This window comes from Poecilia formosa, unplaced genomic scaffold, assembly GCF_000485575.1.
Source record: "Poecilia formosa unplaced genomic scaffold, Poecilia_formosa-5.1.2 Scaffold112, whole genome shotgun sequence".
Taxonomy (NCBI): Eukaryota; Metazoa; Chordata; class Actinopteri; order Cyprinodontiformes; family Poeciliidae; genus Poecilia; species Poecilia formosa.
The window spans coordinates 1,271,867-1,297,570 of NW_006800051.1; the positions used below are offsets into that span (position 1 = coordinate 1,271,867).

At 39.9% G+C, this 25,704-nt stretch overlaps 4 protein-coding genes across 6 annotated transcripts in view; all 4 read right to left on the bottom strand.

Annotated features, from left to right (window-relative positions):
- Positions 1-50: 50 nt before the first annotated feature.
- Positions 51-5,538, bottom strand: gja9b (gap junction protein alpha 9b). The gene is given in 4 exon segments (XM_007560021.2): positions 51-2,685; positions 2,687-2,747; positions 2,750-3,086; positions 5,124-5,538. Coding segments are annotated over 3 exon segments (1,506 nt in total). The 5' UTR covers positions 3,069-3,086; positions 5,124-5,538; the 3' UTR covers positions 51-1,559.
- Positions 5,539-6,756: 1,218 nt separating this feature from the next.
- On the bottom strand, positions 6,757-13,594 carry srsf10b (serine and arginine rich splicing factor 10b). 3 transcript variants are annotated; one of them, XM_007560025.2, is made up of 6 exons: positions 13,396-13,593; positions 9,834-10,097; positions 9,330-9,436; positions 9,078-9,249; positions 8,451-8,504; positions 6,757-7,654 (listed from the first exon to the last, which is right to left on the bottom strand). In XM_007560025.2, the coding sequence occupies exons 2-6, from the start codon at positions 9,980-9,982 to the stop codon at positions 7,441-7,443; spliced, it is 696 nt and encodes a 231-aa protein (XP_007560087.1). In that variant the 5' UTR covers positions 9,983-10,097; positions 13,396-13,593; the 3' UTR covers positions 6,757-7,440. The 3 variants fall into 3 exon arrangements, with proteins under 3 accessions (XP_007560087.1, XP_007560086.1, XP_016530851.1); XM_007560024.2 differs by lacking the exon at positions 9,834-10,097 and adding an exon at positions 10,232-10,336 and having other exon boundaries at positions 9,330-9,433; positions 13,396-13,592; XM_016675365.1 differs by lacking the exons at positions 8,451-8,504; positions 9,834-10,097 and adding an exon at positions 10,232-10,336 and having other exon boundaries at positions 9,330-9,433; positions 13,396-13,594.
- Positions 13,595-14,808: 1,214 nt separating this feature from the next.
- On the bottom strand, positions 14,809-16,028 carry fabp10b (fatty acid binding protein 10b, liver basic). Its single transcript, XM_007560026.2, has 4 exons — positions 15,872-16,028; positions 15,640-15,812; positions 15,038-15,127; positions 14,809-14,947 (listed from the first exon to the last, which is right to left on the bottom strand). The coding sequence occupies exons 1-4, from the start codon at positions 15,936-15,938 to the stop codon at positions 14,897-14,899; spliced, it is 381 nt and encodes a 126-aa protein (XP_007560088.1). The 5' UTR covers positions 15,939-16,028; the 3' UTR covers positions 14,809-14,896.
- Positions 16,029-17,138: 1,110 nt separating this feature from the next.
- slc9a1b (solute carrier family 9 member A1b) overlaps positions 17,139-25,704 on the bottom strand; it is a 15,801-nt gene continuing 7,235 nt past the window's right edge. Inside the window, exons 2-12 of the mRNA XM_016675314.1 lie at positions 24,221-24,681; positions 23,496-23,746; positions 23,095-23,312; positions 22,299-22,507; positions 21,706-21,795; positions 21,560-21,630; positions 20,617-20,817; positions 19,886-20,003; positions 19,702-19,800; positions 19,532-19,604; positions 17,139-18,771 (exon numbers count right to left, since the gene is read on the bottom strand). Coding sequence (XP_016530800.1) covers positions 18,599-18,771; positions 19,532-19,604; positions 19,702-19,800; positions 19,886-20,003; positions 20,617-20,817; positions 21,560-21,630; positions 21,706-21,795; positions 22,299-22,507; positions 23,095-23,312; positions 23,496-23,746; positions 24,221-24,681 — 1,964 coding nt within the window. The 3' untranslated portion in view covers positions 17,139-18,598. The remainder of the gene's footprint in view (positions 18,772-19,531; positions 19,605-19,701; positions 19,801-19,885; positions 20,004-20,616; positions 20,818-21,559; positions 21,631-21,705; positions 21,796-22,298; positions 22,508-23,094; positions 23,313-23,495; positions 23,747-24,220; positions 24,682-25,704) is intronic.

Consider the following 25,704-nt stretch of genomic DNA (forward strand, 5'->3'; position numbering starts at 1 on the left):
AGATAACAGCTGTTTCTCTGAGCATTAAGTAGAAAAATAATATTTATTAAAAAAAATCTGACAAGATCTTAGTGTTGGAACCACTAGAATAAATGACACCCTGGGAAACTTAGCGTGACAGGAAAACTGTTTATCCCATGTCATCAGTGGCTATGCTAACTAGCCTTAGCCTTCACAGCATGCTTTGCTAACTGCAGTGTAACAGAGAGCAAAGGGGGGAGAAGGAGAGAGGTATGAGCAATATCAAACATAGGGTGACTGACGGCGCTAAGACCCTGTAACAAGACAGGGTCGGCTTCACATCGACTGTAAGAAAACAACAGAAAACCTGTCCAGAGAAAAACAGACATCTTTTCTGTTTTTTATTTCTGAGTGTTTGAACCAAGTTTGGATAAATTCAAACCAGACCACTGAACTGAAAGTGTCTGTTTGAATGACTGTGATGGTGCCTGAAACATCACAGATCAATGAGTTGGTTTTCCATTCCCCTGCGGTCCGTCAGTCTGTGTTCAGCTGAAGTCGATCTGTTGGCCTGAAACTGACCTGGAAATGGTACACAAAAGAAAGTTCTATGGTTGTGGTCTGAACTTTTCTCTGCCATCAAAACGGTAAACTGTCAGTGATGTGCAGCGATCGATTTTAAAGTGGTTGAGGACTAGTTGTGTTTGTTGAAACCTTCAGTCAATACTTTCCTTTAATCTTGAAAAACTTCTTAGTTTGTCGTCCACTGTGGCTTCCTGAAGGTCTTCCAGGGATCTCCTTTGGGTTTTGGATCCCTTAGTTTCAATCCCGTTCTGGTACCCAGACATTTTTAGGCTCAGGGTGTTTTCACATATGTAATTTGTTTACTTTGGTCTAAATCAGTTGAGTTTGTTAACTTAAAGTCTTGTTTGCTGTGTTCACATCGACACAAATTAACCAAACCAAGGTAGGAAACAAACAAGAGGACTAAACACCCCAAGTAATCTGGTAAAGACCTGACTGAGGAACGCATCATCCTTCAGTTGATCATTGACAGTATGCCATTGCTTTCATCAAGAGCTATTGGGAATTACCTAGTTGGGACTATAATCTTGTCTTCTATCTTTTAAACCCTGATATTTGAGTAATTTATTTAGACTAAGCTGACAAATTGGAGCAACATCCTCAAAAAACAAGTCTAAGCCCAAACAACCCTTGTGTTTAAGAGTCTTATTTATAGGTCAGAATTGCAGGCTTTAAAAATATTCCTCTGATGGTGGTCAGAAATCAAACCAACCTCCACAGAAAAACTCTAGAAGACCTTCAGAAATCCTGAAGAACTGTTGATCAAGACTGCTGTTGCATTCAGAAATCTAGGTAACTCCATATCCCAGTTGAGGGGGTGGATTATTCAGAGAAGTAACCTCAACAAACAAAAAGACATTCCTCTGAAACTGACAGAACAAGCAGCCAAAGTCCAAACACAATCCTGGAGAACAATTAAACAAGACCACTTTAAAGATTTTAGGGACTTCTGGAAGAAAAATATAAAGAAAGGACTGGATCAGGACTTTTAGCACATTTAAATTAAGTCCAATTTAAATTTGCAAGTCAGTCGGGGCTCGTCTGCTGCTCCCGCTGCTCGCCGCCGACACTCTTCGGTTCGGTGAAGAAGTGACAGGACTGTTACTCTCCCGGCTGTGTCGAGACACTGAGCTCAGTTCCCCCACAGAGTCTGGGCTCTGGGACCTGCTCGGCCTCTTCGAGTCCGACTTGGAGACAATCCTGGCTCTGGGGCCGGCGCAGCTGCTGCGGAGCTTCATGCTGCTGTTTCCATGGTAGGAGTCTCCGCTGTCCGAACAGTTCCCCTCCACCACCGTTGAGCAGTTCCACGGTGGACTGAGCCGCCGTGTCTTCCTTGCTATGCCTGACAACGTGGTGGAGGAGGAGGTGTCTGCCACAGGCAGAGTGGGGTACTCTGAGCTCCCACACTCCAGGTCGTCATGGTGGGGTGAGGAGAGATCCTCCGGTTCGTCGTGTTTGTCCATAGGAGGCGAGCGTGTCTCACTGCTGGTGTTGTTGGAGTTGCTGTTCTGCTCCGTGGGGCTTGGCATTCCCTCCTTGACATCCTTGTGGCCCTCTGGCTTTGCACCAGGATCCCCTTGAATTGGGACGAAGGCAGATGAAGCACTGAGGAGGGGGTAGTTGGGTCCATTGCCCTGCTTCTCCAGCAGTAATGTATATCCACTGGGAGCAGTGGGAATCGTACTCTTGCGACCCACTGAAGTTCCAACGCACACCTGATGCACAACAGAGTTCTTTTTGGACTTGCTAACATAGTAGTCATCCAGGTCGTCCTTGAGGTGAGGATAGTAGTTCAAGATGCCCTTCTTGATTTTCTTAAAGCCCAGATGCATGATCTCCAGTAGGCTGAGGAACAGTGAGATGCAAGCAATGGCTTGCATGAACATCATGAAGACGGTTTTCTCCGTGGGTCTGGAGACGAAGCAGTCCACCACATTGGGGCACGGCTCCCTCTCACACTTATACAGCGTGTTCAGGCGGTGTCCGTAGAGGATGTACTGACCTGTCATGAAGCTGACCTCCACCACTGAGCGAGTGACAATGTGAGCTACGTAGGTGCACAGCAGCGAACCCCTCAGGGGGGCTTTGTTCAGCTTCCCCTGCTCCAGCTGCCTCATCTCCTTCTCAATCCTCCTCTTCACCTCCACCATCTCTGCATCCACAGCCTCCAGCTCCCGGCGCAGAGCCACCTTCTTGCAGTGTCGCTCCTTCTCCAGAGCACGCAGCTGGTAAATGGCATGGCCCATGTACACCAGGGAGGGCGAGGACACGAAGATCACCTGGAGCACCCAGTACCGGATCAGGGAGATGGGGAAGGCCTGGTCGTAGCAGACGTTACGGCAGCCAGGCTGCTCCGTGTTGCAGATGAAGTCAGACTGTTCGTCGTTCCACACATCCTCAGCAGCCACACCCAGCACCAGCATCCGGAAGATGAATAGGATAGTAAGCCAGATCTTGCCTACCATGGTGGAGTGGATATGGACCTCCTCCAAGATCCCACCGAGGAAGTTCCAGTCTCCCATTTTTTTACATTAGCAGGGCTGGAATTGGAAGAGAAACACGCATTTAGAACTGTTAACACATAAAACTTGAAAAGATGCACACTATGAGTGTACATCAATTGCTCATATGGACAAGTTTAAAATATCACAATGTGGACAAGTCAATATGAACTCCACTAAGGGGCACAAATTGATTGATGCCTTTTATGGACTCAGAGATGAACAGTTGTGCATTGCTCAGCTTCTGCCACTTAAAACTCACATCCGTAATGTGTGCACTCTGAGTTGAGCGGACTCTGCTGTCCACGTAGAGTTGGGAATTCATAGCCTAGCATACCAATTGCCCACATTTCTTATGACACATAACTTAATTTCCCACAATCCAATTGGATAGTACCAAGTAGCAGACATGGCGGATGTCTGCCTCAACTACGCATGGACCTCTGTGGAGTGAAGTACGGTTTGAAGTAAGGCTCTGTGAAGCTATCAGTCAGTTCCTTTACCTGTAGTCGAAATATGTTGCATCACTGTGAGCTCATTGGTGGCAGGTCAATAAATACTCAAAGATTAGACTTCTATTGATGGACCAAGAGAGGATTGAAGGGTTGTAACTAATGGATACAGCTAGCATGCTTAGCCATCATAGGAAAAAGGACGTTTGGTTGGATAACACGGCACCAAACGTGACATTGCTCTCTTGTGAAAATGAAGATGATTACTGTCAACTAACAGCATTATATTTACTGATACAAACATTTTTACATGGCTAAAGTTAGTTGAAACAATTTCTGCATGGATTGACATTTTTAATGTATTATATTACTGTCAAAAATGAACAGAAATAATTTGAGTTGTTTAGTCTGTCAAGAGAAAAATGCTTCACAGTCACAATGTCACCATCATTTATCAATGTCACAGATTCTAACTAAACATTTAGCTTCAAACTAAGCATTTAGTTTCTCTGTTAAATGTGTAATTTGAAACTACTTAGCTTAAAACTAATCAGTGTGCTAAATAATTAGCTCTGTTATACATATCAAGTAGCAAGGGCCTTCTCAAACCTTCAGCTCATAGCTAAATATTGAGCTAATATTCAAATTCACTTGCTAATAATTGGAAATTGACTATCAAAATAAAAGCTGTAGTAAACAACGATGACGAGTTTGAAATTAGCAATGCCACACCCACCTTTTATTTTGGTAGTTGTACATTTAGGTCAGAGCTAATACTTAGTTTAGAGCTAAATATTTTGCATGTTAGACATTTAGCTTGAAACTGGCATTTATTAATGAATAAATAACATTGTGAAAACATGAAGGTATTTTATTTCTTATGACAGAGTAAATAGTCGAAATTATTGCTTTCAAGTAGCAAGGGATACTTTTTTTGTTTCTAAAGTTGAACATTTTTGAGATTAATCTAAAAATGTCAGACTTTTGCTTTTATAAAGAGTGACTTTACAAATGCCGTTCGCTTCCGCCAGTTGGAGAACGTACTTCCGTTTTCAACAAGGTATTTTCGATACGATAGTGTTTGAGTGCATGTAAATACTGATAACTTCCCAAAATATTCCTTCTAAAAAGTGATGATAATAATAAGAAATCCTGGGAAATCACAATATGTTCCCAGGACACAGGGGATATTTAAAAATGATCTCACATTACAGTATAACTTAAAGAAATATTAAAACAACTCATGAACTTAATAATTTGAATGCATTCATGAACAACGCATTGATACAACGATAATTGAAACGGATTCCTGTCAGCTCTGGTTATCTGAACTTTTATTAATGGAAAGACCAAAACAATCAATGCTGTGGCGTTGCTCTGATTTTATTAGTATTGTGACAAAAACACTAGAGTTTAAACAAATGTAGAACATCAAGTCAAAGATATGCGAAGATCTAATAATATACGGAGTGACGTAAATAATTTAATATAAAAGCAGATAGAAAATATATCCAGAAAAGCGTCTCTATATCTTAAACAGTTCTAGCACTCACTGCTAAATTTTCAAATATTAAAAAATGCATTCAAATCTTTTTAAAAGTGTCAACTCTCAACTGAAACTCACCTCTCATCCTCGATATGAAATATAATAATCCCTCTGCTGATGTGTGCAGAGAAGCATGGGTCGCTGCTGGTTCAGAACCGGACTAAAACGGATCGATCCCTGCCGGCTCTGGTTGTTCAGGACCCAAACGATCGATACCGCGGCCCGGTTCTGCTGCCATTTCCCTCGCAGCTGTATGAACCGACCGCCTGCCGGTCACCAGAGGTGAAAATGTGCAGCCAGCTCCGCCATTTGCTGGTTGAACCCAGAAGACCCCGAACCGGGTTGATTCGTCTGAGGTGAGGCGAATGGGTGGAAAACCAGGACCTGACAGAACCTCCGACCTGGATTATAATCCAGACTCTGACATGGATTAAATTGGGCCTATTATGCAAAATTCACATTTGTTCTTTTTAATTTGGGTCTCTTAAAAACAAACAAAACACACACACATAAAACACCCCAAACGCTTATTTTAAAAAAAATCATCTAGCCATTATGCAGCAATAAATATGTTTTGTGTCCCACAGATTAAAATCAAAATTTAAAAAAATATATTTTAAATTGGTGCCCAGTCAAGCAGGAACACTATGGACCCGGTTCTGGTACCGTTAGTAGTGTGAGTCGGTACCAAGTCCTGCTAAAAGCACCATCTCCATAAATCCTGTTAGCAGAAAGAAGCACGGAGTGCTCAGAAACTTCCTGCCAACTTTTCACTTTTCCCTACCACACTTTTTTCTTCCACTTAACTTTATATTAACCTTTTCACAATAATAAATTGTCTTAATTTGGGGGGCGGAGGGGTTTGTCTGTAAGCTACATACGACGAAGTATTTGGGCCATACAAAGAAAAAAATAAAATTATTTTTTTTAAACTTTATTTCACAAGGAAAATCCAATTTGGATTAAGAATTTATTTTGCAAGAAAATAAGAAAGAAGTAATATCACAAGAATAAAACAAAAACGCGAGAAAAATAGTCGTATTATGACTATATTCTCGTATTATTAATACTTTGCCTCAATGACTTTTTTCGTATTACTCTGACTTAATTCTTGTAATAATTATTCTAGTGATTTTATTTTCTTAGCGTGGCCTTTGTAGCGATGATCAAATTGATTTAAAAAAAAAGATGTCATGGATCTATACGAGTTTTTTTGGAAATGAGAAACAAAAAAGCCACTTTTTCATTATATTCCAACTTGTGGAGATTCTTAAACGGCTTTCTTTGTCCGGTCAAGTCGGTAACCATCGTGACTGTTTCGCCGAATTATTTCTCTATCGAGTCATTTTTAATTGGTCTAATTTCTACTTTTCTGATTAAAATATTTCTGCTTCACTGAGACGCGCCAGTCCAGCTGCAGGCGGGACATAAAGAAATGTCAGGATTTCATTGGTTCCCGCCGCGGCAACAGGAAGTGACGAAGTATCTGCACGTTCATTTGTCAAGCAGCGGATCAATGAGACGCGTCCGATTTCACACATGGCCGCGTCTCTGCTGTGTTTTTAATTTCATTCCTCCTCCGGCTGCTGTTCCATTAACAGGAAATCGATTATTTTGGATCCAGTTGGATCTGACACAGACACTCGGTTCTCACGGCGGATCCGAATCCTCCGAGGGGAGGAGTTCACAAACCGAGGCCAAACACAGGAGCTCTGGTATTGAATGTTGTCAATTTATTACTGAAAATAAAAGTTTCTTTCTAATAAAGACAGCAGACGGGGAGAAAAAGACATGCAGGGACACTGGAGTAAACGAGGAACGACTCGGAACAGAAACTAGAAGAAAACACCATAAAAATAAAAATGTTTAACACTTTGAGCGTCTTACGACAGAGTAGTAGGGCTTTCGGAAATTAAAAATAATAAAAAAAAGTATATTTCCAACAAAAAGAGCAAACAAATTGTTTTTTTGTTTTTTTTTAAACAAATCTGAGATCTTTTATTATAAATTTACTTTTTTTTGTTTCCAATCGGCGATGGCCCTGCTACGCCGTCGTCTCACATTTAAACTGGTCATCGGTTGCATCAGCTGCGATGAGCCGCATGGCGAACAGGATTAAAACACCTGCTGGGTTTTAGCAGCAAATACTGAATGTTTTAGTTTAGCAAATAAAAGCTGCTGCAGAAAAATCAGAAACCGAGTAGAAACATTTGAACCGCGGCAAGTTTACCTCAAGACGCACCAACCAGTGTTTGTATTCCAACTGGGAGAAAAACAAAAAGACAGAAATATTTTTATAAAACCAAAAGGATCAGCGGCGCGCAGGCCTGGAAAACATGGAGCTTCCTACAAACGGCGTCACATTCATATGAAAGTATGAAAGGAGATCGGCCCGTCAGCGGCCGCCGGACTTCCGGCCGGCCCAGGAGCGGGAGCGGGAACGGGAGCGGGACATGGAGCGGGACTTGGAGTGGGACGGGGCGTGGCGCGGCGGCGGCGGCGGCTCCTCTGTGTAGTGGGAGGCGGCCGCCGGGTTCATGGCCTCCCGCGGAGACGCGGAGCGGGACCGCGACCTCCGTCTGGACTCCTTACGGGGCCGCTGTCGGTACCTGCAGGCAGAGACCAACCAGGCGGTCCAAATAAATATTATCTACAGATAAATATCTAATAATGGTGGGAAAACTGCCATGGTTCATTATTGATGATATATTTTTTCATTCCACCTGAAAGTTTAAGTTGATCTTAAACTTTCAGGAACATGGACAATTCTGAGCTTGAAAAGTCAAATTTGATAAAAAGAAAACATTCAAACTTTCTAGAATTTTATATATACAAAATTCTAGAAAGTTGCTGTGTGTGTTTGTATAAATGTATATATAACATTTGAAACTTGTTTCCAGAATAATTTCTGAACTTAAAAAGTCGAGAACTTGCTAGAAAGAAAATTAATCTCAAATATGTAAAAGAACAACAACAAAAATTTAAATTTTTGTTTCTAAAGTTTGGAAATTTCTGAGATTAATCTAAAAATTTTAAACTTTCTACCAAGTCTACTTTGTTTTCTGGAAAATTTCACAGACACTTTTCTCTCAAATTTTATATTTTTTGAGCTCAGAGATGTTCTTGTTTTTTCTCAAAAACATCTGAGACTAATCTAAATATCTAAATTTTTCGTGGAAATGTATTCCTTTTTAAACATCTGAATTTTTAAATTAAAAAAAAAAAAATTATTTGAAAGTCAAAATTTTCAAATAAATTTTGACTTTCAAAATTAAAAAATGTGTGACTTTTGAAACTCAAATTTTGATGTTTTTTTCTAAAAGACACTAATACTAATCGCAAATGTTCTTTTTTCCGTTACATGACGGCCCTGAACGGGTTTTCAGAAAACCGACAGAAGCTCACCTGTCGTCTTCGCGGCTCCTGCTTCGTCCTCTTCCGTACATCCGTCCACGAGACCTTACAAATAAAACAATGTCACTCTTTTACCCCACAATAATCAGGAATTCTTCCCTGAAAGAGGGAAGAGACACAGTTTAAGGGGAGATATTAAAAATAAATAAAGTAAATCGACCTGTGGAAGACGGCCGCCTTTAACTGTTTTTCTTATTTTTTGCCTAAAATATATCAGCAGCTTCATCTGAAGCTAAAAAACTCTAACATCAGTAAACTGTAGATCTGAACAGGCGATTTATTGATTAACTGATTAATAATTGGTAGTTAAATGTACTTAATATGATTTTTTCTTACAGAACTTTTCTGGTAAAACAGATTTACAAACAAATGACCAAAATGATGAGATTTATGACTTTATTCAAAGTCACAAGTTTATATTCTTTAAGATTCCTGGCCCTTTAAGTCCAGATGGTCTTAAATGTAAAATGTTTATTTTTGTGCAGTTTTGGCTTCATTGCTGCTCTGAATCTGAGCAAATGTTTTCATGCTTCAGTTGGTGTTTAATTGATTACTGATCAATGTGATTAATGGCTCCAGCAGGAAGCTGCAGTCGTCCTGCCGCTGAACTCGACTCACTCTCTGGGACTCTCGGACCGCCGGCGGCGCCGGTCGTACGATGGGCTGCGGGATCGGTATCTTTCGTAGCTGCGGCTGCGGGATCTCCTGCGCCAGCCGTCCCGGTCGTAGTCGTCGTAGCGAGAAGATCGTCCCGGGGAACGCCGCTCCTTCGACTTCATCTGGTTGGGAGCTGGAGAGGAAATCCAGGAAGCGTAAAAAATAAAAACCAGTTCCCTAAAAGTGGGACAGAAAGGAAAGGTGGACTCTCACTCTTGCGGTCTCCCTGGGCGAACTGGATCTCGATTTGGCGGCCGCAGACCCACTTCCTGTCCAGGCTGTGCAGAGCGTCTTCAGCGTCTCTCACATCCTCAAATATGCTGAGTGGTTAAGGTTTCAGTTTGTCGTTTTGGATTGAAAAACAAACGGGGACATTTCCAGATCCCCTGGTTGGTTTGGGAACGTTAGAGTCAGGATATGAAGGCAGCACAGAACATGAACTTTAACTGACCAGGTCAAAAACGATGACACAGATAAAAGGAAGAGGCAAAGTGAGAAAACAAACACTTGATTGGTTGGGTTTGTTTTGTAGAGATAAAAGATGAAGCAAGCGTTTCAGGATCAGGACAATAAATATAAAAAATAAAACATTATCAGCAGATTGTTTTGACCAAAATTAAAAAGCGTCTAGCAGCTGATTTTTGGTGTCAGATTTATGGATTTGTTTTTTTTTGTTTGTTTTTTTTGGGAGGATACAAAATAATTCAGACTTGTTACCTTTGGCCATGCTTGACTTTGATCTTGATCTTTACACTCTTTAACCGACTCCCAGAGAGACTTGGATTTCCTGCTTGCTCTTTCCTCTTAAACCTCTTTTCTTTTCCCGCCATTTCCAAGCTTTGTCTTGGTTCCCTTTTCCTCTTCATGCTTTACTTTCTGTTCAACCTTTTCCCTCCCTCTGGGCTCTGTGTCTTTACAGCTACTCTACACGGGTCTTTGTAACTCTGTGGCTGCTTCCACAACCGGATGCTTTTACATTTTCTGAAGCAATAACAGAAAAATATCAATGTTAGATATTCAGTCAGAATATTTATCAGAAATAAAATCAGAAAAACTCCAGAGAGCAGATGTTTCTGTGCAGAGAGAAGTGAGCGGTTAGCGTTGGGAAAGGATATTGAATGTATGCAAATCCTCTTGGCTGTCGTGTATAGAAGTCAAGTGGGATGTAGACATCTACTATCGGCCCATAGCGGCCAAACTCACGCCGCAAATCCTCAGGCCTGAACACCGCAAATACAAGCGTGACTCAGCTGATGGCTCATTCTGCTGCAGCATCATCTACAGAGCAGCTGCTCACTTCAGCTCTAAACTACCTGGACATCACAGCTGCAGGTTAACACATTCACTTCTCTGCAAATTAACTGTTAGGAAGCATCTAACACAAGTTAAAACAAACGTTTCAACATTTAAATTAACAGAAAGACACACTCTGCTGTTTAAGGTCAGACTTTGGTTTGGATGGAGGTGATGAGCTTTGCAAGGAGCTCGTCTGGAATGAAACACCATCGCTTCGCACAACAAACTCCAATTAATGATGTTAAAGACCCCTAAAGCTGCCCGTATTGTTGGAATTATTTTTAATATTTTACTCTGTTTAATCAATAAAAGCGCATCAATAAGTTTGAAAATATGATTACGTGCATTTTCTCACACAAATCACACTTTATATCACTGCTGTCCCAAAGAAACAAATGATGTTTTCCAAGAACATCATTTGTTTTACGCCGTCACAACAAATTCTGCTGGATGATAAAACTGTAGCAGAAATTAATACGATAATCAATCATATTTTTTAGACCATTTAGTGTAATAATAATGGCCGAACACTGAAAGTTCACTTTTTCAAAGATCAATAAACTTCATCTTCTAATGAACATTTAACACGGGAGTTAAAAAACATAAATAAAAACACAAACAACAAATAAAATGAATTATGAAGTTTATGTAAACAAAACTATGCTTCAGAAAAAGGTTTAGTTGAGACCAAAACACCAAACTGGAAACTTTTATCATCCAGTTTTTGGTAGAAAGAGAAAAACGATAAATCATCCAAATGGAAATTATTGAGCTCATTTTAATTTATCATTAATTTATTGCGACTGGCCAAATTTGCGTTTGTGTGACTATAACAGTTCTCATCACTTTTACATTATCATAATATTGTGGTAAAACTTTCGGTCCATACTGGCTGCTGCAGCTTTCAGACACATCCGGCTCCAACTCCTGGACAAATTGACTGAGTTACTTCCTTCAGCAGCGACGCATCCAAAACAAAAGATACTCCGTCCCTCCAGGATTTCAACTTCTATTTGTGTCTTTTTTGCAGTTAAAATCTCTGATTTTGTGTTGCTATTTTAAAAGAATAATATTTTTTCCTGATTAAACCTTCTCTAAAATCTACATGTAGAATAAAAAAAGATCACATAAGCATTCACATGGATCACGGACGATAAGTCAACATGAAGTTGGGCTGAGGCAGCAGAGTAGTGGAAGAAATACCGCCCCCTGCAGGCGGGAGTTAGAATCACTTCAACCCAATGTGTTTTTGATCATTAATGCAGAAATTTTGCAATAAAATAAACTGACTATTATGCTTCAGCGTGATAAAAAAAAATGCAGGGATCTTTTGATTTTGTGTTTTCATAACTGAAAAATTGTGTTTTCATGAAAAACTGGAGGGATGGTATATAGTTACAAAACAATATTGTGAAGTCTTCATCCTACGACGCTCCGGTATTATTACACATCTTACTAAAAAGAAAATAAAACGTTATTATTACCATTAGTTCATGGACAGACTGATAACTCTGCCGACTCCTGATGCCATCACTAGCTCCCCCTGGTGTTCATTTTAGACCTGAAAGCTCCTTGCAAATCCAAACCAATCCCTGTTCACCAAAACCACATTGAATCAGTGAAACCTGACATTCCTGAGGCAAAATTAGAAAATAAAAACATTTCAAGTTGAATTCTGAGGAGACCAGGTTACAGAACGTTTGATTTTCATTTTAAATTTAATTATTCATGAGTAACTACTACTAATCAACATGTAGTTTTAATTAGAGTACTAATGTTTTTCTTACAAAAACATTTCAAAGGTAGTTGCCACATTTTTTTTTAAGAATATAGTAACTGATGGAGTTTCCACACCACCAGCTGCAACACTAAACTATAGTCTATACAGTTTTAGTGAGTTTAATTTCAAAACCCAGGTAAGAGAAATACAGACCTTTGATTTAACACAGAATTAAAAAATGCCAATTTCAGGTGTAATGTTCAATTTACTAGTTTAAACCAGAGGTGGGTTTTAACTAGTTACATTTACTTGAGTAAATATTTGAAAAAATACTTTTAGAAGTAGTTTATACATCGTACCTCTGACTGCAATATTATTATAGAGTCCACTGAATATAGAATAATAATTAAACCAGAAATTCATCTACATTTTAGGTTAAAGTGAGACCTCTTGTTTCCATTTACTATTGGCTCAAACTGTTGGTTTAGAAAATACAATAAAATACAATATTTATACACTTAAAATACATTACCCTATTCTAACATAAAAACTACTGCTTGCAGTAAAGAATAAGTTTTATATAAATAAATGATTGGAAAGTGCTTTTTCTGCTTAAAATGTGTTAATCTGTAATTATTTGAACCGTTTTTATCATTTTAGTCTTTAAAATAATATACTTTGTACATAAATATATAACTGGTTGCATGGTGACATTATTTTAAAATAATTCAGGTGTTATCAGTTTTTATTAAACACCGTTTTACTCCCACTTTAGTCATTTCTTGAATGACAACTTTTTTACTTTCACTTCAGATAAAAAAAAAATCCATTTGGGATATATATATATATATATATATATATATATATATATATATGGTAGTATTACCCCTCAGTTAAGTATAATATTTCGGTACTGCACCCACCTCTGGTTCTGACCCAAAGTGCTGCTAGTTTTAATGAGTCGTTTAGATACAGTTAAAACAGATTTTAAGTTCAGAAACATTCACAGACCATTGTTCATCAGCTCATGTTAGCTTGTTAGCTTCACTCCAAATTAAAACTAGTTAAAATAACACAGGGGTGATTTTAAATACAATAAGTCACAATGTAACAGCAGGTAAAGTCTGAAAACAAAGTTGTTTTTGTAGGCACGTCCGCTCTAGTTTATTTTTAGTCCGTGAGCACGCGGCTATCTTTAGCTGCTAAGCTAACGTGCAGCTAACTGCCGCTAGCCCGAACCTGAATCAGCTCCTGAAAACTCACCTGGACTCATCAGAGATGTTCCGGACAAACAGAGACGTGTTCGGTGGCCTCATGTATCCGGAAATACACTGAAACACAATCAGCAGAGGGAAAAAAAAAACAAATCTTATCCTAACCGAAACCAACCCAACGGAAAAACTACCAGTAGAGAGACTGCGCAGTTATAGAGCGCCGTTTACTTCTTCTTCCACACAACCAGAATCTCCGCAGCGCCCCCACCGGTGTTTGATTAAATAACCCTAAATTGGTCCGTTGTTATGAAGAACTGATCCTAATAACTAATAACTAATAACTTTATAAATTGTTATATTGATGCTAAATATTCCCTGAGGTAAGAACATGTTATTTTTGGCTTTCATCGTAAGATTAATGCAGACCAAAGACTGGCAATCAATCTAATTATTATATTTGGCACATTTCATATTCACAAATGTAAATTTTCATCATCTTCACCTTTTTTTTTGTTTTGTTACAATTTTGGTGAAGGAAGTCGAACTCTATTTATCCACTATCTCCAAGAGTATGAACAAAAAAGCTGTGAATGTTGTAGATCTCTGAATATTTTTAATTTGTCGTGTCTGTAATATCTGCTCTCTGTTCTTTTTGTTTTTTTATACCAATGTATTTACTGTTGAAAGCTACACCCCTGGCATACTTTAGAATATATTGTGTTCTGTTTCTTTGTACTTGTAAACAAAAATGTTCATTAATTTAAAAAAAATTAAATGAAGAAAGGATCCTGCAAATGGTTTGAAACAACCTATCAAGTCTCCCGTTATCCCTCTTTCCCGTATTAGTATTTTCCCATAAATTTTCCGTATTATACAGATAACTGCCAGCCTTTTACTCGCAGTCCTTAAAGGTCATAAAACTTAATAATTGAGATTAAAATCTCTGTCTGTAAGGAAAGGAACGGGAAGAAACCAACAGAACCAGAACCAGGCTGATTGAAGGCAGACATTTTACATCAGTTAAAACCCCCAGGTATTGACTGAGAGCAACACTAACACCAGAGAGTGTTGGACCACGCTCTGGTGTTACACCATTACTGGTCTAATACCAGACCAGTAATGGCTCTCTCCAGATCAGCTAACCTGTTTCTGGTTTTTCCCCTCTTGGGCTGCCACCTTGTCGTGGTGGAGGGGTTTGAGTGTCCCAGAGGTCTAAGGGTTGTTTCATTTTAAAGTAGTTGACTTGTAGCATTCACTCCTCCTGACCAGCAGGGGGTGATATTGTTTCTTCCCTTAACTGGAAGAAACAATAATGAAACACATTTAATATAAGGTATGACATAAATTATCCATTCGTTGCAAAATGGATAATTTTTCAATGAATTGTCCCCAAGTCACCTGCTGCAACATTTATTGCTGAAAAATAGTTAATCTAGAGTTTAGTAAACTGCACTCAACACATTTTTTTATATCTTTTATTTTGCAAAATTCCTGATCAAAATAAATATCCATGGCTTTAAATGAGATTAATCAGGTTGTTTATGTGCTGATCAGACTCTTTTGCTTCTGCTGATGAAAGTTACAGATCCAGCGGTGATCGTCTGGAGGAAAAAGGAAGCAGAAGAAGAAAAAACACATAACTTTATATAAATGAGAACAATAAAAGTCAGATTTTCACGTTGGCTCCTCACATCGATCATTTCATCCCCTTGGATTTCTCGGACAGATGTGAACTTTGATGTCTCACAGATCAGCTTCCCATCTTCTTCCCTGACGGTGCACTGCATCGGAACAGGAATAAGGCAAAAATATACAGATCCTAAAGTTTTCTGCAAATACATTTCAATCAGATCTGATGTACACAACAGCATATCAGGGAAACTGCAGAAACAAACAAAATAGGAGTAAATTCCCGCCAGAAAACAACTCAGAAATTTTCTAGGGAAAAAAACTTGAAATTTCTGAGTGTAAAAAGTGGACAATTTGCAAGAAAACTCAGAAAGTTTTTGGCTTTTAGAAATTATAAAGTTTAAAAAGTTGAATATTTTTGAAACTCGGGAATCCCCAAGTTTTTTCTAGAAAATTTCTGAGGTTAATCTAAATTTTTTTTTTTTTTTTTGGGGGGGGGGTGGGGGGGTAGTTCTGGAAATCTTTTCACTTTTCAAGCCCAGAAGTGTTCTTGTGAAATTAATCTAAAAATGTTTTTGAGTTTCCTTCTTGCAAATGTTTGACTTTTAAACTCTTCTTTTGCTTTTTCTCCTGTTTTTTCTGTGCAGGCGGAGGTTTGACTCACCTTGACCTTCCTGCCATCCAGGGTGCAGATTTCCGACTCCTTCCCGACGGTGAAGCAGTTGACGCGGCTGGAGAACGGAGTCTTCATGGTGCAGGTGAAGTCTCTGCCGTTCTGCTCGATCACCAGCTCTGGTTTCACATCTTTACGCATCTTCACCACCATCTCTGGCGCCCCTGAAAGATACGTTTAAGGACGTGCAGGGAAAAAAACTCCATTTTAATTGTCTTCTTACCAATGACTTTGAGGAATTCCTCCAGGTTTTCCTCAGAATAAACTTTCCACGTGCCGCTGAAGTCCATGTCTGCTGGTTGTGTTGTGTGTTCAGAGGTTATAGCAGGGGTGTCAAACTCCAGTCCTCAAGGGCCGCTGTCCTGCAACTTTTAGATGTGCCTCTGCTGCACCACACCTGAAAAGAATAATTAGGTCATTGGCAAGGCTCAGGAGAACCGATCTACACAGGGAGGAGGTAATTAAGCCATTTCATTCCACTGGTTTTTACCTGTGGCACATCTAAACACTGCAGGACAGCGGCCCTTGAGGACTGGAGTTTGACACCCCTGGGTTATAGTCAAAGTAACATCAGCAGCGGGTTGCCAGGTTGGGGACTTTTGGCTCCCTGCTGTTTGTCAGCAGCGTTTCCTTTGAGAACAGAGCTTTCCAGCAGACCAACATGTGTCATTATTGCACTTTTTACCAACGTTTTAAACACCAACATCTGAGTTTGTATGTTCTCCTCTATGGAGGATCAATCCAGACAAAATTGGCAAAAATAGAAATAAATAAATGGCTTATTACAGTAATTACTGCACCAAATATTACATCAAAATTAATTAATAATGGAACTTTCCTAACTTATTTTCAACAGTATTCATTTATTTGCAATATTTAATTTTCCATTTTATTTCCTTTTCTATTTCATTGCTTTTTCATTTTTTTGAGATTCTTCTTTCAATAAGTTTTAATTTGATATCACATTTTTGAAAATTGTTTCCATTTTCTGTATTTTCTATTTTGTTTATTTAAATGAAAACCTATTTGATTTAATAATAATAAACCTGTAAATTAATGGACAAAGGAGAAAGCAGGAGGAGAGAAAGTGCAATGATGAAATTAGAAAAATTATATAAATTAAATAAATACAGAATATGGAAAAATGAGAATACGCAATGAAGTAAAACCTAACACTTTCTTTTTCTGTAATTCAGCCATCAATTTGGTGCATAATTTTATTGAAAACTAACCTTTAAGCAAGTATTAACCATGCTAATCATTTTGGCTACATTTCTGCATCAAAATGTGTTTGAATGGTCTGGTGTAATATTCTAATTTTCAATGTCATGTTTGAATTATCTGCAAGTGAAAAATCATAATAATTAACAAAAATAAAGTTTTAAATATTCATATACATGTTTCACTTGGTTATAAAGTTCCTGGAATAAATGGATGGGTTTTTAGTTCTTTTCTAAACTTCAACACCATAAACAACAAACTGAGCCAAATTAACAGTAAATTTATTTTATTATAGTTTTTCTTCATGAGATAAATGTCAGCAACACAAAATATAAAAGCTTGTAAGACAAAAGAGATGCAGGCAGGCATTAAAACGCCTTAAAGCTCAGTGAGGAGGAAGTTGATGAAACATCACATCCTGTTTGAATCTCCAAACCGGAGTTTTCCTTCAGCAGTCGGGATCCGACAAGCTACATTTGAGTCCCTGAGGCAACACGATGAGTCAGGAGGTGATTAAAGGTCGTTTAGACGTTTGGTCACCTTTACAATATTTATCTCTTAATTACATGGAAAAATATGTTGAAGTTTTTGTTCACTTAATCCCATGATATTAAGATAAATGAAATGCAACTGAATAAGGCACAAGCTTGTTGTAAAACACATAATTAGTCGAACATGATCACTAAAGAATCGGCACAGCTGCCTTTGGTGTCTGCGGTGATGTGATCAACTTAATTTATGCTGCTTTTATCCACAAAATCAGCAGAAATCATAGACAGATACACATAGTTCAAGCTTTGAAAAGTAACTGATTTACAGTCAAATAAACAGTTTGCTACTCAGGAGGAGCGGGACATAGTTTGGTCCACATCCAGCCACCAGGGGGCGGAAGTGATGTAACCTCACCGTCAGGCAGTGACACGTGCGGTGCAGTTTATAAAGTTACACTGTCAAAAATGAACAGCAACATTCTGAGTTATTCAACCATATCAGAAAAAATGGGGTTTCACTTTTCAAAGACTTATTTTCACCATGTCATTCATTAATTCACAAATATCAGATCCAGTCTGAAACGTTGACATTTATAAATGAATGACATGGTGAAAATATGACTTTGAAAAATTAATCCACATTGTTTTCATGACCAGCTAAATAATCCAAACTATTGCTGTTAATTTTTGACAGTGTAACTTTATAAACAGTATCTGGAGTCACTGAAGCGTCTGTCAGTCGGTTGGAGCAGCAGGTGTTTAGAGTCAGCAGGACAAACCAGGACGGGCTGTATGATCTGGAGTGATTGAAGCGCCCCCCTGTGGTCATTTTAGATGCTTCATCTCTGCATTTTAAATCCTTTAAAATGCAGGATTTAAAATGCATTTTAAAGCATCCAGTTTGGTCAACTGGATGCGAGTTGACCAAACTGCATCCAGGTCAGGAATTTCTTCTAAGGCTGGATATTTATGGATTATATGCAGTAAATTCCTCCATTCCTCCCTTCTTTCCATTTTCCCTCCAGGTGTTTCCTTTTTGCTCTTTTATTAATCATCTTTATAAAATTAACTGACTGATGACTCATTCAGCTGTAAAACTGATCGATCAACTTACTTCATTGATAATCTTTCTTTTGTGCTTCGTAATACCCTGAAGAGTCCGTTTGGTGCTGAAAACACTGAAATGCGTCACCTCATATCACACATCAAGAACAACCAGTCCAGAGAGGAAACCTTCATCATGACGGGAGGAAGCAGCTTCCTTCCTCATCGGGACCAGGATCGCTCAGGCAGCGAGTCGGTTTCTCCCTCTCTGATTGGCCGTCTGCGCGCTGATTCGACTCGTCCAGCAGGGCGGCGCTGTCGGACGGCCGGGTGCTCTCGTTCTTATCGTAGGTGTAGACTTTGTGCTCTTAAATAAAAAGTTTAAAACAATTAAAGAAAGCAACAAATTATTGAATTTAATTTATTTTCAAGCATAAAAAACATTAATGAAGGTCTGAATGGTGCACGTATCCCAGCAATTCATATTAAAATATTTAAATCAAATGAAAATAAAATAAGAATTACAACAAGATAGGAAAATAAATTAAATCTGCAGAGAAATCTGCAGTAATTTCAGAAAATATTTTACATGAAATTAAAGTTGAGTTCCTGGTTGTGATAATTTATTGGATCAGAATAACTAATAACGTTTTACTGAAAAGAGGCAAAATAAATGTAGTAAAATAACAAGCAGTTAAACATTTTTATTTGTTTTGAAAAAAAAATCTAATTCATCCTTGGGAAATTATATCTGTCAATAAACTTAGATGATTAAGTTTTTAATTAAAGCTTTTCACAAGGGGATGCACTGATATGAAAATCCGGGCTGATTACCGATTTTTACCAATATTTTATATATTTCACTATCGTTTCTAGAAACCTAGACCTACCGGCCTAGGTTAGGTAATGAAACAGACAGCAACAAGTTAAAAAATAAATATCGTTTGTTAATATCGATCCAGTTTTATTTGTCGGACTGATACCGATGTTCGTGCCGATATATCGCGCATCTCTGTTTTTAACTTTAATGTCTCTTTTCCCTGTGGAGGTTATTAAATGTCAGTAAAAAAAACATTAAAAGCTTTAATGTTTCTGACTGAAGGTGTCCCGTTTCCATGGAAACCAACCTGGTTCGAACCAAACCTTCCGGACCGACGGCGTTTCCTGTTGCTTCGCCGGGACGGTGAGGTAGTGGCTCATCTGCAGGAGACAGAAAGCGTTAAGGGCGGAGGTTCTGATGGACCGGTTTGGTTCTGATGGACCGGTTCGGAGGTGATGGACCGGAACCAGAACTCACCCGCCGCTCCATCTCGACCCGCTGCCGCCGGAAGCGGACCTCGCTCATGTTGTCCTCAAACGGGTCCATGAAGAAGTCGTGTCTGCTGTAGGAGCGCAGCTGAGAGGGAGAGGGAAAAAAAGCTGACTTCCTGCTGCAACAGGAAGTGAGAACCTTCATCATCGTCGTCATCGCTCTTCCTCACCCTCTGCCGCGTGTTCTGCAGGTTGGCCCGAAGGATCCGGCGGATCTCGGCTTCGCGGGTCTTTGAGATCTTGGGGATCATTCGCTCTGGTGTCGGTTCGCTCTGCTGCTCCGCGGTTCTTTAAGGAACAGGAAGTAATCCAGGATCAGAGCTTCTGCGTTTTCTGTCATTTTTTTAACGTAGAAGGTTCTCCCCACCCAAAGCTTCTGGGCCTATTTTAACTTTTTAGCTCTTAACCTTTTTACATGGAAGGTACCCCCGGACCAGAGGAGCTTTACAGAAAGTACTCCTGGTGCTGGTTCTGTGTTTTCACTTTTCCTTTAACATAGAAGGTTCTTGTCACCCATAGTTTGTTTTTTGGACTTTCCCTTTAACACAAAGAGCTTCTGAACCAGAACTCCTATATATTTTGGGACTTTTTAACACAGAAGTTTCTCCTCATTCAAAGTTTCTTGGACTTTCCTGTAAAATAGAAAGTACTCCTGGTCCTGATTCTGTGCTTTTTGTGTGTCTGGTTCTTCTCTAACCCCAGCTTCTTGCTCAGATTGGAGCTAAAATGGAGATTTTTCTTTCCACTGTTGCCTCATGCTTGTCCGGTATGAGGGATTGCTGACTAAACACTTTTTTACAGCGCTGCACACTAAACCAGTGTAACTGGAATTAAACAAAAAGGCATGAAAAGGATACATGATAATTCACCAGATAAAATTAATATAAAGAGAGAGACTGACTGGGCGGGGGCGGCGGGGGCGGCGGGGGCAGCGGGGGCGGCGGCCATGACGGAGGGCAGCTTGGCGGCGCTCCCGCTCTCCACCAGCATCATGGCCTGCTTCATCTCCATTTTGTTGTAGAAGGAGATGAGCTGCGGCTCGCTGGAGCGCTCGCCTGCGATCAGCCACTTCTTCACGTACGTCTTATTGAAGCGATTCAGCCTGAAACAGAAAAATAAAACTTTCCTGAACCGGAAACCAGTTTTACAGTTGGTGTTTATAAACTGAATTCAGCTCATGTTGATTTAAAATGATTCAGAAAACGATGCATTCAGTTTAACTGCTAAAAGCACAAACATGATTTCTTTAACAACATGGCGTCGCCTTTTTCTGCAGAAACAAACCAACAAACCACTTCCTGCGTTTTTCTCTCACAAAACCTCAAAGTAAAACCAGCTGCATGCGGTCAGAAATCCAACTTTTCCATATTCAAACACACAAATATCAAAATTAATATTAAAATATCTAGATTTTATAAAAGTCTGAAAAGTGTGGCATGCATTTTTATCGCAGCAACATTAATGCAGTGCATTAAACAAAGCTTTTAAAAAAAGCTTTTAGAAGGTAAAGCTTTGTCAGATTGGATGAAGAACATCTGTTAAAATCAGTTTTCAAGTTTTGCCACAGATTCCAAGTTGGATTTAGGTCTGGACTTTGACTAGGCCAACTTTAACTATAAATCTGCTTTGATCTAAACCTGTGGCTGCATGTTCGGGTCTTCTAACAAGTTTTGCTCTGCGATCATCAAGGACTTGCAGAGCTTTCCAGTCCCTCAGCATGATGCTGCCAGGCTGAGCAGCTGACTTTGGTTTTCAATTCTCAGGAACTTTTTTAAAACTTAATTTTAATACCTTATTTGTTCATCAGACATTAACACACAGGGTAAAAGTTTGAAATGTCCTACTTGTCCTTCCAGTGATGATGTCCATAATGTCCACAGATGTCTTCGATTCCTGTAAGCAGGTGGTCCAGGAACTATCGACAAGATTTAAATTAAAATCCAGTTATTTACACGTTGATTTGGTTCGCATCAACGGCTGAAAGTCCCACCTGAGTGTGAATCTCCTCGTTTATTGACGGTTTGCTCTCCTTCTTCTTCTTCACTGCCAGCAGCTCCACCAGAGGCCTGATGGTCATCCCCTGAGGACGGGAACCAATACCAGTTGAATTTACAGACAAGCTGCTCTAATCATCCTAAAAGTAAAAACATTTGTGGGGTGCTGTGGTGGCGCAGGGGTTCAGCACAACCCACATACGGAGGCCTTCATCCTGGACGCGGCCGTCGCAGGTACGAGTCCCGGCCTGGCAACATTTGCCGAGCTGTGTGAAGCTGACACCCCACCCACGTCAAAAAATCCAGCAAATCGTCTGAGTGCTCCGTTTGTGCCGTTAAAATTTTCGTTTGTCCAGCTTAGGTTTCTGAGATATTAAAAGTTATCATTTTGGCCAATGACGTCACCGGCCCCCCATGTTGCTCCAAAACAAACCAAAGTGGGCTAATTCGTTAGTGCAGGTCATTTAGCTGCTTGTCTTCCCCTTCTCTCATTACCCACTTTCCTGTCAGTTAATTATCAAATAAAGGCCACTAGAGCCAATAAAACCTAAAAAAACAAACAAACAAACAAACATTTAAATAACAACACCTGCACAAAGACGGTGAAGAAGATTACTGTGATGATGGCGGTGAGGAACATGCCCCTCGTGTCTTTGCTGCCCTCATCCTGGTGTATAAGGTATCCCAGAGAGAAGGCAATTGCACCTCGCAGGCCACCGTAGGCCACGATGAACTGGTCCTTCTTGGTCAGCTTCACAATACGAAATTTATTTATAATGAAGGTGAGGCCAACGACTCCTGAAATACACAGAAAGCCAGACAGAATCAGTTTTACAGAAAAGAACGGAAAATAAAAGCAGAAAAATATTTAGTCACTAAAATGTGGAATAGTAGATAATTTGATTTCATTTTGAAAACAATATAACTTTGTTTTAAAAATTTCATTTGACTAGTTGGTAACATTGTTATTCATGTGTAGAAAATGTCTAAAACCAAACAGCTACTAGCTAAACTTAGTCAATGTAACCTAGCTAAACTTAACTAGCTAAATAAGCTTATTTAGCTAAATAAGCTTATTTAGCTAAATAAGCTTATTTAGATAACAAAATAAGCCTACTAAATAATATAGCTATTAAGCGTGATTAATCAATTAATTTGATTAATCGTTTCAGCCCATTCAATCAGACACCAAAATGATTTCTACTTGCTGAAGCCCAGAATAATGAGAGCTTTATGACTTTCTTCAATGTCTTTTAGACTACCAAACCTTTAAGTAAGTTGAAAAAGTCTAGACCGTAACGTTGTGTCATTATTTCAACAATCGATTAATCACGATTAATTTGATTAATTGTTTCAGCCATCATTGGATCACTGTTTAAACTGACCCAACACTCTGGAAAGGAGGCAGAAGACGAGGGTGAAGACCACAAAGATCCAGTTCCAGTTGTGAGGGCCTTCCACTGTGGAAACCCCGAGGAAGATGAAGATTAGCGTCTCGCTCACGCTGCTCCACATCTTCAGGAAGTATTTGATGGTGGTGTAGGACTTGTGGGAGATGTTGGCCTCCACATACGGCCGCATGACGACGCCACAGGCAATCAAACTGTTTGAGAGAAAGGAGGTGATGAAGTTCTCAAAAGCTTAACATCGACATGAAAGAATGTTTCAGCCTGAGCGCTAGACCTCTGCTGCGGTATGCGACACCGAGCCGCCAGAAACAACAACTAAACCTGAACGAGACGGAACATTTCCCTAAAATCTGGTTTTATCTTATTTCTCCACTTACGACATGATCCCGGACAGATGGAAGACCTCTGCAGAGAGGTACGCCATGTAGCTGTAGAGGAAGACGAACAGCGGCTCGATGACGCGGAAGTGCGAGGTGAAGCGGGACGTGAAGGCACCCAGGACGCCGTAGATGACACCCACCAGGATGCCGCCGAGCGAAACCACGAAGAAAGAGACCACGCCGAGGAAGGCGTCGCCAACGGTAACAGTGTCTGCGTGGGAAAACTCCTCAAACAGGTGATACAGAACCTGTAAGCAGGAACATCGCATGGTAGATACTGCATCAAAATCTGTGCAAAGCTAAAAATATTACATCTGAAAAATCACAAAATTAGAGGTGAAACTATTAATCATGATTAATCAATTGTAGAAATAATCATCAACTAATTTAGTCATCGATTAATCGTTAACTGGAGAATACAAACTTAAAAAAATGACAATTTACTGAAAGAACAACACTCAGAGAATAAATACGCTAAAACTGCCAAAAATATAAAATTGTTTTATTTATGGCAAATAAAACCTTTGAGTATTTTTAAGTAAATGTAGTTTACTCTAGTTACTTTCAGACTCTGTTAAGCACTTTATCAGTTAATTGAAAAATAAATTAACTCAATAATTAATGCTGAGTCAAGCAGAAAGGTCTGAGCTTTCCACAAGTTGATGCCAAAATGATTTTTTTAATTTCTCACGCTTGTGACAGCAGTGAGGTGTCCATCTTACCACTGTGACCGCATCGTTAAGCAGCGACTCTCCAAACACCAGGATGTGCAGCAGCTCGTTGATGTGAATTTCCTCGAACACGGCCAGAACCGCCACCGGGTCCACGGCCGAGATGATAGAGCCGAACAGCAGGCAGGACAGCAGGCTAACATGGGCGGCTGCGGCAGCCTCAATCTGGCACACGGCGAACATCATCCCGCCGATGAAGAAGGCGTTCCACAGCGTCCCCACCACCGCAAAGACCAGGATGGTGCCCATGTTCTCGGTGAAGGCCCGGATGGGCAGGAAGTAGCCGGCGTCGAGGATGATGGGCGGCAGCAGGTAGAGGAAGAAGAGCTTGGTGTCCATGACTGGCGCCTTCTCTTGGATCGCTTTGATGACGCCGCCAATGAGCAGACCGACGAAGATCAGCAGGCAGCTTTCTGGAACGATGTGGGAAATTCTGGGAATGATGTGGAAACCTTTTGGGAGAACAAAAATGGGATTCAGTTCATAAAGAAGCTTGTTACACTCTAGAAGGCGATACTTTATAATCTCCAAAAGCTGAAGAAGAAAGTCATAAAAACTGTTATTCTGGGTTTTAGCCAGAAGAAATCATTTTGGTAAAGTTTAGTCTGTTTTAGCCAGGCTGAAACGATGAATCATAATAGATTATTCATATAATCGTGAACAAAATTAATTACCGTATTTTCCACACAATAAGGCGCACCTTCAATGAATGGCCTATTTTAAAACTTTTTTCATATATAAGACGCACCACATTATAAGGCGCATAAAATAGACGCTACAGTAGAGGCTGGAGTTACGTTATGCGTCCACTAGATGGAGCTGTACTAAAGGGAATGTCAACAAAACAGTCCGACTCCGGTCGGCAAGGAGAGCCTTCCTCCGGCCCGGCCGGAAGCCTTCCTTCCGGCCGGGGCGTGGCCGGACGATGGTCACCCTTCTCCATTCACGCACAACATGTTGGTGGAGAACGTGGTGCTAAACGACCTGCAGACGACCCGATTCTAGACGGTCGGTAGGTAGATAGGTCAGTCAAACTTTATTAACAAACCAGCATTCTGACAACTATCCCAGCATGCACCACGCGCTTCTTCTTCTACAGCAAAAATGAAGTCGGCGGCTGCTTACCGTAGTTGCTAGACCTGTTGTGGCTCAATATTGGTCCATATATAAGGACCGGATTATAAGGCGCACTGTCGGCCTTTGAGGAAATTGAAGGTTTTTAGGTGCGCCTCATAGTACGGAAAATATGGTAACTATTAACTGGAGTACAAACTCAAAAAAAGGACGTTTGCTGAAATAAGAGCAGATTCAGAGCAATTAATCCAAAACTGTAAAAACAATGTAAGCACATTGCATTAAATAAAAGTGTAAGCATCAGTAGCATCAGGGTGCATCAGTAGCATCAGGGTGCATCAGTAGCATCAGTAGCATCAGGAGCATCAGGACGCATCAGTAGCATCAGTAGCATCAGGGTG

Bases quoted from the DNA above. Each gene is read 5' to 3' on its own strand.
- srsf10b (XM_007560024.2), bottom strand. From the start codon at position 13,448: ATGAGGCCACCGAACACGTCTCTGTTTGTCCGGAACATCTCTGATGAG. The intron at 9,434-10,231 runs ATATCCTTTCCC...ACCACTCAGCAT, and splicing joins AGAGGATTTGCATACATTCA to ATTTGAGGATGTGAGAGACG. The intron at 7,655-8,450 runs GTGAGCTTCTGT...CTCTGCCTGCAG, and splicing joins AGGAGCCGCGAAGACGACAG to GTACCGACAGCGGCCCCGTA.
- fabp10b (XM_007560026.2), bottom strand. From the start codon at position 15,938: ATGGACTTCAGCGGCACGTGGAAAGTTTATTCTGAGGAAAACCTGGAG. The intron at 15,128-15,639 runs GTGAGTCAAACC...GTTCCGATGCAG, and splicing joins TGGATGGCAGGAAGGTCAAG to TGCACCGTCAGGGAAGAAGA. The intron at 14,948-15,037 runs GTGAGGAGCCAA...TTTTTCCTCCAG, and splicing joins AAGGGGATGAAATGATCGAT to ACGATCACCGCTGGATCTGT.